We start from the raw sequence: 12918 nt of genomic DNA, 5'->3' as shown, positions 1-12918 counted from the left end.
GGAGCGCAGTGTGAAAGGGATGATGTTGATGGCGGTGTGGAGAACAGTCTATGTGGACAGCTTTACCCTGCATGCCTGCATACTTAGATGGGCCTCTTTTAATCATCAACCATGTGAGTTGCTCAATGTTGTACCTTCATTAAAAGTAACCATATTGCTACACTTAGACGCCTCTCTTCTCTTTAATACTCAGTTGTGACAGGACACTACTCTTCATCGCTTGTATACCAAGTCAAAATGTATTAAAAAATGTAGCTTGTCTTGCAAAATGCTCTCAAACCAAGTTCCTCTTAAGCCAAGGTTTTAATGCATATCCCTTTCCTGTTATACAGTTTTACTACCTTTTCCCGCAGATCCTTTGACAATTCTTTTGCCCCATGACTCAGAATCCAGAAATGTCAGTGCAGCACTGGATGAAAGATACAAGGGCCTGTCAGGAGTCCAGAAACTCATTGACCTTTTATACACACACTTATTACAAGCAAACAGATCACAGGTGAAGTAGGTTACTTTAATAGCCATTCAAACCCCTTTGTGTCAACTTGTGTGCATGTTATCAGGCCAAAATCACCAGGGTATGTAAACTTTTGATCAGAGTCATTTGGGTAGTTTCTGTTGTGGTTATGATGTAAAAAGAGTAAACACATTGTCTTAAACTGGGTGAAGAGAGATTATCTTACTCTATCTGCTTGGAAGGGCCTGGTTAATGCAAATGTCACGCTGTACAAAATGACTTATGAGGCAGTAGGAAAAAGTTTCATAAGGTATAGGGTAGATGGGTGGACTCTAAGGAAACTAATTCTGGGGATGGTTGAGAGGAACTTATTTACGGTAGAATTATACATTGCTCAATGTTAATTGATAGGGGGAGCACTCTGGGGGTTGGAGGGACGACGACACACTGGTTTGGGGGGTACTTGCCTCCATGGGTTATGTTACTTTTTCTTTTTTCTTTTCCTTCTATTTGTGGTCTATATTCTTTGACCTGTTTTTGCTTTCTTTTTCTCTTTCTCTTCTCTTTTTTTTGGCGTTCTGTATCTATTTTTCATAATATTGGTTGATGTAATTTACTATACACCTATGACTGGAGTGCAATGTTTTATAGTTTGAATATGGCAGGAAAACGCTATCTGCACTTGCATATATTTCCATGTTATGATTGTTTTAGGAATGATACGGACGGTAAAAATGGAGAGGGTTGTTTTTCTCTCTCTGTATTTTGGAGATGTTTACAGTTATGATTGTACCTTGTGTACTCTGTTATGTTTAGAGTCGGTTCACACTAGGGCGACACGACTTCCAGCGCGACTTTCAGAGGCGACTCCGACACGACTTGAACATGAACCACAGGATGATCTGGGGCGATTTACAACACAACTTGAAGTCGTCTCCAGGACAGGAGACTTTCCAGTGGCCAATCAAACAACAATCAGCTCTGGGAGAGGGAGGGGTGCAGGAGAGGTTTGCCTGAGAAATGTATGTTATCTTCCTGGAAAGTCGCTTCAGTTAAGACAGTGATCCAACTTCTGAGGCGACTTCCATTGAAATCAATGGGTACAAATCGCCTACAAGTCGAATTGAAGTAGTACAGGAACCTTTTCTGAAGTCGTATCGCCTTGAGTCGTGTGTATTAACACCGCTCCCATTCACTTCCATTGTTTTTCACTACAGCGCGACTTGGGACGACTTGAGGCGACATGAAGTCGGATCGCAAGTCGCCCCAGTGTGAACCGGCTCTCACTGTATGTGCACTTGGCAAATAAAAACCTTTAAAAAAAAAAAGTAAACACAGTTGATTGAAAATAAATGGCTTCAGCCAAACACTAACCACGAGTTAAAGAAAAGTTTTTGTGTTATCATTCAGAATTCTCTGAAAAATTGCTAATAAATCATAAATTCTGCCAGGGTATGTAAACTTATGAGCACAACTGTATTTAGGGAGGATCGCTAAATATGGCCACCGTTAAGCGATATGTCCTAAACTCAAAGTAAGTACTGTGGTATGGATGCTGAGGAGCGGTCTCTCCTTTCGCTTCATTGAGGCCTCGTACACACGATCGGTTAACCAGAGGACAACGGTCTGATGGACCGTTTTCATCGGTCAAAACCGATCGTGTGTGGGCCCCATAGGTTATTTAACCATTGGTTAAAAAAAAGCCAACTTGCTTTAAATTTAACCGATTGATTCCTAACCAATAGGTCAAAACCGATCGTTAGTAGGCACGACCATCGGTTAAAAATCCACGCATGCTCAGAATCAAGTCGACGTATGCTTGGAAGCATTGAACTTCATTTTTTTCAGCACGTCGTTGTGTTTTACGTCACCGCGTTCTGACACGATCGGTTATTTAACCTATGGTGTGTGGGCAGTCAGCTTCATCGGTTAACCTATGACAACAGTCCTTCAGACCGTTCTCAATGGATGGACTGATCGTGTGTACGAGGCCTCACACTCCTGTGTCATCCCGACAGCTACCTTCAGGTTCTGCTCCTCCATCTTTTGGAGCAGGTTGCTAGGTGCATGTTTCGGGATAACATAATGTTGACTGATATCCTACACAACAGTATACAGTGGGGTATAGAAAAGAATCACCCCCTTTAAAATAATGACATTTTGTTGCTCTGCAGCCTGGAATGTACACAGACACTATTTTGTTTTATCCAGCTTTATTTTCTCAATGCAACTTACAAACATCCAAGTGAAAGATATAACACACCAACATGTCAGATTTTTTTTTTTTTTTTTTTTTTTTAAACAGAATCTCTGAGTTGTAAAAAGGATCACCCACCTCCTAAAAATGATTCGTAAACTCAATTGGGTGTAGCTCATCACCTTCTCAATGGCACACAAAGCCTATTGACTTTCAACTGTGATCAGATGTGGCAATTGTGATTAGCTCTGCATGAAAATACCTTTTATGGAGCATTTTAGTCCCTGCTAGTGCAACTGAAGCAAACAATGATGGTTGGCAAGGCACTGTCAAAAGATATCCAGGATAATGTGATTCTTTTCTATACCCAGTGTAAGATGGTAAAGAGAACAGTAGGTCATAGATTCCAAAGCTAGGGCAAAGCAGAAAATGACATAGAACACTAAGAAAATATAGAATTACTTAAAACTTTGTATTTGGTTTTGGTTTGGTATTTGTGGATGATATAGAATATAATGGAATGGGAGAATAGGACAGAACTGCTCTCCATAAATGGCAGCTCTGTTATAATGTTACATATCCCTTTTTCCCGTGAACAGGAAGCTCATATCTCAGAGGAGGAAAGCAAGCTGGAGGAGGAAACCTGGCAGGCACGCAGTGACTTCCAGCAACAGCTTCTTTTAGACCTGACTGAAGCCAATCATGGGATTCGCCAGCACATGGAGCGTGCCATAGGACAAAGCCTAATCCACCATGCACAGCAGGAGGCTGCCAAGAGTATGATAGAAGAGAACAGTGAATTTAAGGTGATGCTTCTGTTTAACCTTCCTGTCTCTATGACCAACGGATAGATTCATGCATAGCATGAATCTATCCATGGCCGACCTTGCCACCCCCTGTTCAGGCACCCGGCCCCTTTTTGGGCACCAGGCACCTGCATTACAGTGGCAGGGGTGTTTTTGAAGCACCTGATTAGAGCTACAGACTTGGCGCTCGCAGTCCACCTAGGTGTGTTAGGAAAGCGAATATTCATTTGCTTTCTAACACTGAACCGCCTCTCCACCAATCAGGTGCTTCGGTCTGTTACCTGATTGGCTGAAACGACAGGCGCTGTGATTGGATGCCTGACGAGAGGAGACGCATGGAGAACAGTGGTCGGGGGGGGGGGGTCACAGTGGCTGCGTTTGATGGGCACAGTGGCTGCGTTTGATGGGCACAGTGGCTGCGTTTGATGGGCACAGTGAGGCTGCAATTGATGGAGGGTTTTTTTCCAAAATTTTCAGTTTGTTTGCGCCCCCCCCAAAACATTTTTTGCTCCCGCCACCACTGATGGGGTAGTTTGGGGATAGAATGAAGAGCTTTGTGCTGAAACATAAGGGAGCAGCAGTACTTCCATGCCACTGACAATTTTGCTCAGTGTTAAATTTGTACAGTGGATACTTTGGTTTAGGAACCACGCATTAGGAGATTTATTCCTAATTGTGAAGAATCCACACTGGTGATAGCTTTGTATTTTTTGTTTAAGAAAAAGGCCCCATACACACGATAGAATCCATCCGCAGATAAATCCCAGCAAATGGGTTTCTGCGGATAGATCCTATGGTGTGTACACGCCAGCGGATCTGTTTCCGCGGAGAAATCTCCTCTGGGATGGATTCCAGCAGATCGGATATTTGCTGACATGCACAACAAATCCATCTGCTGGAATCCACTCCAACAGATGGATCCGCTCGTCTGTACAGACTCACCGGATCCATCCGTCCAAAGGGATTCCCCGCACGCGTCGTAATGATTTGACGCATGCGTGGAATTCCTTATATGACAGCATCGCCGCGTCATAATCGCGGCGACGGCGACACGTCATCGCCAGAGGATTTCCGCGCGGATTTCAATGCGATGGTGTGTACACTCCATCGCATAGAAATCTGCGGAAATCTTTGAGAGGATTTATCCGTGGAAACGGTCCGCTGGACCGTATCCGCGGATATATTCTCTCGTGTGTATGGGGCCAAACACAAAGGTTTTTACAAAGTCAGCGGTATTGTGATAGAATTGCTCACTTCTTCAGGGAATGTTGGTAAGGCTGTCTAAGAACTCGGCAGACAGCTTTGCAACATCTAGATATATGCCAGTGAGTTCAACATGGCTAAAACAAAAAAAAAAAAAAATTGCAATAGATGTTAAAATAAAAAAATCTTAAAAAATAATACAAATTTAAATAAAAAACACACTGACACCATCCAACCCCCCCCCCCCCAAGAAAGCATTGTAAAAAAAATAACAAAATATAGTAAAAAAAAATACTGACACATGTGACTGTCACATAACATAAAAAAAGTATCGGTACTTGTACTCGGTCTTAAAAAAGTGGTATCGGGACAACCCTAGTTTACACATATAAAGAGATCAGTAAAAGGGACTTTGTTCCTCATTTCCCTGTGATTTCAATAGGCCCTGCCTCTTTTTGACAGATTAATACTGTAATGATGAAGGTGAACATGAATCACCTTGACATGCATGTAAACATCTAACACATCGCTCCAGATGCCATAAGGCCCGTGGTGTTCTATTTTAGGCACAAAACCCACTCTGGATGGTGGAAATAAATAATTGAACGCAGTCCAGATGGTGTTTTTGTACTTGGTCTAATTGAAATCAAGGTTTCAGACAGTATTTTGTAGGGAATGTTTTGCCCTAACTTTTCCAATCTCGTACTGAATGCAGCTTGTTTTCTGTATTTAATGTTTCCGACTTTGGATAACAGGAACGTCTGCTGGAGGCTGCAGTGGAGAGCGTGTACATCTCAAGCAGTAATGTGAACAATCTGGTTCAAAGCTACTATCAAAACACAGAGCAAGTCTTAAAGGATTATGAAAAGGAAAAGAGTAAACAGTTAAAGGCCATAAAAGGTAATTTATTGGTGGAAGATTTTGTGTACAACTATTCTCTAAAATAAATTTAGATTAGAAATCCTTGTCTGATCATCATTAACCTCTTCACAATGACCATATGCAAATATGGGGCCCGACTGGACTGGGCTTTATTCCGTGGTGTCCCATGTTTGCGTATCTCCCTTTGTGCTGGGAGCGCCGCGCACAACCCACACCCATCACAGAGACTGGGGTCTCACCGAAAACCCCCGGGCCCCCGTTCTAATGATCAGGACCTGGAACATCTGATTCCGTTTCACCTGATCGCTGTGATTGCCTCTGATTGGCTTTGACAGTGAATAGTCACTGCGAAGCCTTCCCCTGTGTTTTCTGCTTCTGTGAATGAACGAAAGAGAGAAATGGTATCATTCTCTGTCCTTTGAGAGAGAGTAAAATAAAGTGCGTAGGAAAAATAAATATTACTAATTATTAAAATATAAAAAAAAATACCTAGATTAAGGCAGGCGTTGAATTCCGAACAAATTTTCTTTTCAAAATCAGAAATTTTGTGTGTTTTTTGATCCTATGGTGCCACCATTAATTTTCGAAAGTCAACCAACCAAGCCTTCGATTTCATCTCATGTTGCTAAAGAAAATTGGGCCAGATTCTGGTAGAAGTGCGGCGGCGTAACGTATCATAGGTACGTTACACCGCCGCAAGTTTTCATCGCAAGTGCCTGATTCACAAAGCACTTGCGATGAAAACTATGCCGGCGGCCTCCGGGACAAGGCGGGCCAATTCAAATGGGCGTGTGCTATTTAAATTAGGCGCGCTCCCGCGCCGGACCTACTGCGCATGCTCCGTTTCTTAACTCCCGCCGTGCTTTGCGTGCCGTGATGTCATTTTTTCGAATGGCGACGCGCGTATCGTAATTCCGTATTCCCGGACGGCTTATGCAAACGACGTTGTTTTTTAAATTTCGACGCGGGATCGACGCCCATACTTTATACAGCAATACGTTTGCTGCGTAAAGTTAAGGCACCAAAAACGACGACTAACTTTGCGACGGGAAACTAGACTAGCGGCGACGTAGTGAACGCGAAAATCCGTCGTGAATCGCCGTAACTCCTAATTTGCATACCCGACGCTGGTTTACGACGCAAACTCCCCCCAGCGGCGGCCGCGGTACTGCATCCTAAGATCCAACAGTGTAAAACACCTGTCGGATCTTATGGATATCTATGCGTAACTGATTCTATGAATCGGTCGCATAGATAGAAACAGAGATACGGCGGCGTATCAGGAGAAACGCCGTTGTATCTCTTTGGTGAACATGGCCCATTATTTCTAAATTCGACCCATGTATGGCCAGCCTAAGGATCTAGGTCAGTGCCAGGGTTAGTGTTTTGGTCAGGGTCAAAGATCAGGGTCAGTATTTTTATGGGAGTAGCAAGAAATATACAGTTACATAAAATGAATAATGAATAATGAATAAAATGATTTTCTTTTTTTTTTACTAGTTTGGACATGTTTTCCTTTTGATAATTTTTTTTTTAAATCAGGAGATATCATTACCATTTACCACCAAATAAAAAGCCCAATTTTTCCTAAGAAAACAAGGTATAATTCACCTGGACGCGCAAAGAAGTTGTGATGATATGTACGGTTTTACTAACACATGTCGAAATTGCAAGGCATTTAGATTTGTTTTACCCTTAGGCGCAAAGGGGTTAAAGTATATCTAAGGGCATACATTTTTTAGTTTTGGATAGAGTGGAGAGGGATTAGAACCACTGTCAGTTTTTATTGCTGTCTGTGCCCCCATTAGGGAGATTCGCCCTCTTTATTTGTCCTGTTTACTGTTATCACCAAAAGTTAAAGAAAATCCCAAATTATGGGTTATTACCAAAACGGGAATAGAGGGGAAAACTTAACAAACTTTCTTAGAACCTTCTTCTCCCAAGAATTTTCATTTTCATCTACCCTTCTATGGTCAGCTTTACAGTATCCAATGCACCAGTATATGGAGCTGCAATTTATTGATTAAAGTGATTGTATGGGATCGCTTTTTTTTTTTTTTTAAATAACAAACATGTTATCCTTACCTCCACTGTGCAGTTCGTTTTGCACAGAGTGGCCCCGATCCTGCTGTTCTCGGGTCCCTCGGCGGCTCTCGCGGCTCCTCCCCGCAATAGCTAACCCCCTCTCTGGGAAGCTCTATCCCTAGGGGGTTATCTTGCGGGCGCGCTCCCTGTCATACACGACAGACTGTGTCTATTGATGCAGCGTCCATAGACACAGAGGCCCGGATTCACGTAGAATCGTGCATCTTTGTGCGGGCGTAACGTATCCCATTTCACGTTACGCCTCCGCAACTTTGACAGGCAAGTGCTGTATTCTCAAACCAAAGTTGCGGCGGCGTAGCGTAAATAGGCCGGCGTAAGTCCGCTTAATTCAAATGTGGTAGATGTGGGCGTGTGTTATGTACATTTTATGTGACCCCACGTAAATGACGCTTTTTACGAACGGCGCATGCGCCGTCCGTGAAAGTATCCCAGTGTGCATGCTCCAAATTAACCCGCAAGAAGCCAATGCTTTCGACGTGAACGTAAATGACGCACAGCCCCATTCACGGACGACTTACGCAAACGACGTAAACTTTTCAAAATTCGACGCGGGAACGACGTCCATACTTAACATTGCTACGCCTCATATAGCAGGGGTAACTTTACGCCGGGAAAAGCCTAACGTAAACGGCGTATCTGTACTGCGCCGCCCGGGTGTACGTTCATGAATTGGCGTATCTAGCTGATTTACATATTTCTAGGCGTAAATCAGCATACACGCCCCTAGCGGCCAGCGTAAATATGCAGTTAAGATACGACGGCGTAAGAGACTTATGCTGGTCGTATTTTAGTGAAATTTTGGCGTATCTGATTCTTTGAATCAGGCGCCAAGATACGACGGCTCAGACTCAGACTCAGAGTTACGACGGCGTATCTGGAGATACGCTGGCGTAATTCGTACGAGAATCCAGGCCAGAGTGTATGACTCGGTCCTGCAGCCTGGCTGCTGCGTCATTGGATGTGATTGACAGCAGCTTGAGCCAATGGCTGCACTGCTATCAATCTATCCAATTAACGGCCAGACTCTGTGGAGAAAAGGACGCCGGGGGACACACTAAGCAGGTGAACGGGCTCAGGTAAGTAAACGGGGGGGGCTGGGGGGGTCGTCATTGCCAGGTGCGTTTTCACCTTAATACATAGGATGCATTAAGGTGAAAAAACACAAACCTTTTTAACCCCTTTAAAGTTAATGTTAAGCACTTTTCTGTCTTTTCAGATAATACTAAATTACACAATAACCAGAAACTGGCCAACCGTGCGCTCAAAGAAAAGGCTTCACAACAAGAATCGGGTCATTCTCTTCATAAAAGGTTTGTGGCAATGCATTCATCCAAATGTATTATTTTCCTTTGATAAGAGCTGCCTGTAGGCTCCCTGCAACTGATCATTTCCTCATGATTGACTTTGCATGCCTTGTTCTGCAATTTGTATCGGTGTGGAGAGGACCATCTTGGTAGAAGTGCAGGGATTCACTTTCTCATGTCGGAGATACCTCCCTGATGGCTGGTAATTTGATGACTACTGGGGTAGAAATCAGTCCAGGATGAATGCCTGCCGCCACCAGAGCAAGGGGAAGGTGCTGTGATTGTCACCGGACCGGTTAGAAGACCACAGGGAAAATCTATGTTTTAGTTTTTGTTTGTTTTTTATAAAAATACCAGGATGGAACTTTGGGGGGGGGGGGGGGTGGTAGGTTAAATGGCCAGAGTTCCACATGAATAGGAAAGCTTTGCATTCTTTCATCTGCTCTGTTCTGTTTTTTTTTTTTGCATTGGATGGACTTAGGGTTGTTCTATTAGCCAGCTGTCCTCTATAGAGGCTGACTCTTAAAGCGGTGGTTCACCCATAAAAACGACTTCCCCCTATTACACTGCCCCCCCCCCCACATTACAATACGAATATGCCATTAATTTTTTTTTGGCTGCTGTACATACCTGGGTACAGCTATTCACCCGTGTCCTCCGGGTTGCGAGTCCCGCGGGAGTGGGCGTTCCTACCATGGCGGTGATTGACGTTTTGACTAAAAAATGAGCTCCCCCCCGTCGCGTAAGCCGCGTCACGACTGGCGAAAGGAGCCGAACTGCGATGCGCAGGCGCAGTATAGCGCCGACTCGCCGTTCGGCTCCTTCCGCCAATCGTGACGCTGCTTACGCGACGGGGGGAGCTCGTTTTTTAGTCAAAACGTCAATCACCGCCATGGTAGGAATGCCCACTCCCGCGGGACTCGCAACTCGGAGGACACGGGTGAATAGCTGTACCCAGGTATGTACAGCAGCCAAAAAAAAATTAATGGCATATTCGTATTGTAATGCGGGGGGGCAGTATAATAGGGGGAAGTCGTTTTTATGGGTGAACCACCGCTTTAAGCTATTTTTACAGAGCAGCTACATTTACTGGAACAACAGTGGCCCGGATTCAAAGAGAATTGCGCTTTTTTTGCGGAGGCGCAGGGCAACGTTTTTGCCCTGCGCCCCCGCAAATTTGCTCCGCTGCCCTCGATTCACGGAGCAGTAGCTCTTCGTAAATTGCGAGGGCGCGCCGGCAAAATTGCTAGAGCACACAATTTAAATGATCCCGTAGGGGGCGGGAATCATTTAAATTAGGCGCGCCGAGCGTAGAGCGCATGCTCCGTCGGGAAACTTTCCCAACGTGCATTGCGGCAAATGACGTCGCAAGGATGTCATTTTCTTCAGAGTGAACGTAAATGGCGTCCAGCGCCATTCACGAATCACTTACGCAAACAACGTAACATTCAAATATCGCGACGCGGGAACGACCGGTATCCTTTAGCATTGGCTGCCCCTACTATTAGAAGGGGCAGCCTACTATTAGAAGGGGCAGCCTTACGCTAAACACGCCGTACGGAAACGGCGTAACTTGCGTACGCAGGGCTCGCGCAACATTGTGAATCGGTGTTAGTATGCAATTTGCATACTATACACTGAGCACAATGGGAGCGCCCCCTAGCGGGCATCGCAAGAATGCAGCCTAAAATCTGCGTGGCATAAGAGCCTTATGCCACGCAGATTTTAGGCTGCAGTCGGCGTTACGATGTTCCTGAATCAGGAGCATTCGTAACGCCGGAGCAAGTAAGCAATTGCGCTGTGTAACCTATGGTTACACAGGCGCAATTGCTTATTGAATCTGGGCCAGTGTAAATAAAAAAATAAAAATAATTGTTTGTCTTCTAAATCTAGTGAGTTGTGTGTGGCTTCATTTTCTTCCAATGTAAAGATATACTAGCAATTCCTTGAGCAGAGTCTTCTCATCATTGCTATTATGTTTCAGGCTGATCTCTCTACAAAAGCAATTACTGGAGAAGCTCCGACTGTATGAGCGAGGCCACCTGGACTCCTTGAGACAGAAAAAATCTCTTCTACATCTCCTGGAAGGCCAGCTGGAAAACAAGCTGAAGGTAATTCCATGGAGTGCAGATACAGTGCCTTGAAATAGTATTCATACCCCTTGAAATTTTCCACATTTTGTCATGTTACAACCAAAAACGTCAATGTATTTTATTGGGATTTTATTTGATAGACCAACACAAAGTGGCACCTAATTGTGAAGTGGAAGGAAAAGAGTAAATGGTTTTTAATTTTTTTTTTTACAAATAAATATGTGAAAAGTGTGGTGTGCATTTGTATTACGCCCCCCTTTTACTCTGATACCCTAGTTCTAGTGGAACCAATTGCCTTCAGAAATCATCTAATTAGTTAATAGAGTCCACCTGTGTGTAATTTAATCTCAGTATAAATACAGCTGCTCTGTGAAGCCCTCAGAGGTTTTTTGGAGAACCTTGGTGAACAAACTGCATCGTGAAGGCCAAGGAACACACCAGACAGGTCAGGGATAAAGTTGTGGAGAAGTTTAAAGCAGGGTTAGGTTATAAAAAAATATCCTAAGCTTTTAACAACTTACAGAGCACTGTTCTTTCCATTTTCCGAAAATGGAAAGACTATGGCACAACTGCAAACCTACCAAGTCATGGCCGTCCACCTAAACTGAGATCCACCTAAAGGAGAGCATTAATCAGAGAAGCAGCCAAGAGGCCCATGGTAACTCTGGAGAAGCTGCAGAGATCCACAGCTCAGGTGGGAGAATCTGTCTATTGTTGAAATAAAGCCATAGGAAGTCACATTTGCACTTTGCAAGAAGCCATGTGGGGGACACAACAAACATGTGGAAGATGATGCTCTGGTCAGATGAGACCAACATTTTTACTTTTTGGCTTAAAAGCAAAATGCTACAGTATGTGTGGTGGAAAACTAACACTGCACACACCATCCTCACCATGATACATGGTGGTGGCAGCATCATCTTGTGGGGATACTTTTCTTCAGCAGGGACAGGGAAGGTGGTCAGCGTTAAGATGGATGGAGCCAAATACAGGGCAATCTTAGAAGAAAACCTGCTAGTCTGCAAAAGACTTGAGACTGGGGCGGAGGTTCACACTCAAGCAAGACAACGACCCTAAACATACAGCCAGAACTACAATGGAATGGTTTAGATCAAAGCAGATTCATGTGTTAGAATGGCCTAGTCAAAGTCCAGACCTAAATCTAATTGAGAATCTGTGGCAAGACTTGAAAATTGCTGTTTACAGACGCTCTCCATCCAGTCTCAATGGTGTCTCAATGGAGTCAGAGAAACAGACTTTATTGTATGTTGAAATTTCTTTTTACCGTATTTATCGGCGTATATCGCGCACTTTTTTGCCCTGAAAATCAGGGCAAAATCGTGGGTGCGCGATATACGCCGATACCCGCTTCCCGCGCCGAGTTTTGAATACTGCGCCAGCATATGCCGAGCGCAGTACACTCGGGCAGGCTCGGCCAGTCTCGGCTTCTTCCGCGGTCACGTCCTGGACGTACAGGACGTGAGCGCGACAGTTCCCGAGCCTGCCCGAGCCTGCCCGAGTGTACTGCGCTCGGCATATGCTGGCGCAGTATTCAAAACTCGGCGCGGGAAGCGAGCGAGGACGCCGAAGAGGACGCCGGACCCGCCGAAGAGGACACCGGACCTGCCGCAGAAGGACACCCGACGCCGCAGAAGGACACCCGACGACGCAGAAGGACGCCGGACCCGCCGAAGAGGACACCCGAAGCCGCAGAAGGACGCCGGACCCGACGAGGCCGCCGATGGACGCCGTGCAAGACACCAAAACTGTAAGTACAAAAATAACTTTTTTTCCACAGGTTTGGGGGTCACTTTGGGGGTGCGCGGTATACGCGGGAGCGCGTTATACCGCGATAAATACAGTAATTATTTTG

General features: G+C 44.8%; 1 protein-coding gene across 1 annotated transcript in view; it reads left to right on the top strand.

Moving 5' to 3' along the window:
* Window positions 1-12918, top strand: part of EVC (EvC ciliary complex subunit 1) — a 196685-nt gene that overhangs the window by 171228 nt on the left and 12539 nt on the right. The window contains exons 15-18 of the mRNA XM_040335407.1: window positions 3251-3457; window positions 5416-5560; window positions 8865-8958; window positions 10937-11063. Coding sequence (XP_040191341.1) covers window positions 3251-3457; window positions 5416-5560; window positions 8865-8958; window positions 10937-11063 — 573 coding nt within the window. The remainder of the gene's footprint in view (window positions 1-3250; window positions 3458-5415; window positions 5561-8864; window positions 8959-10936; window positions 11064-12918) is intronic.

Source organism: Rana temporaria, chromosome 1, assembly GCF_905171775.1.
Source record: "Rana temporaria chromosome 1, aRanTem1.1, whole genome shotgun sequence".
NCBI lineage: Eukaryota > Metazoa > Chordata > Amphibia > Anura > Ranidae > Rana > Rana temporaria.
Note: the sequence above shows the minus strand (reverse complement) of the source record. Positions and strands in the feature narration are given on the sequence as shown.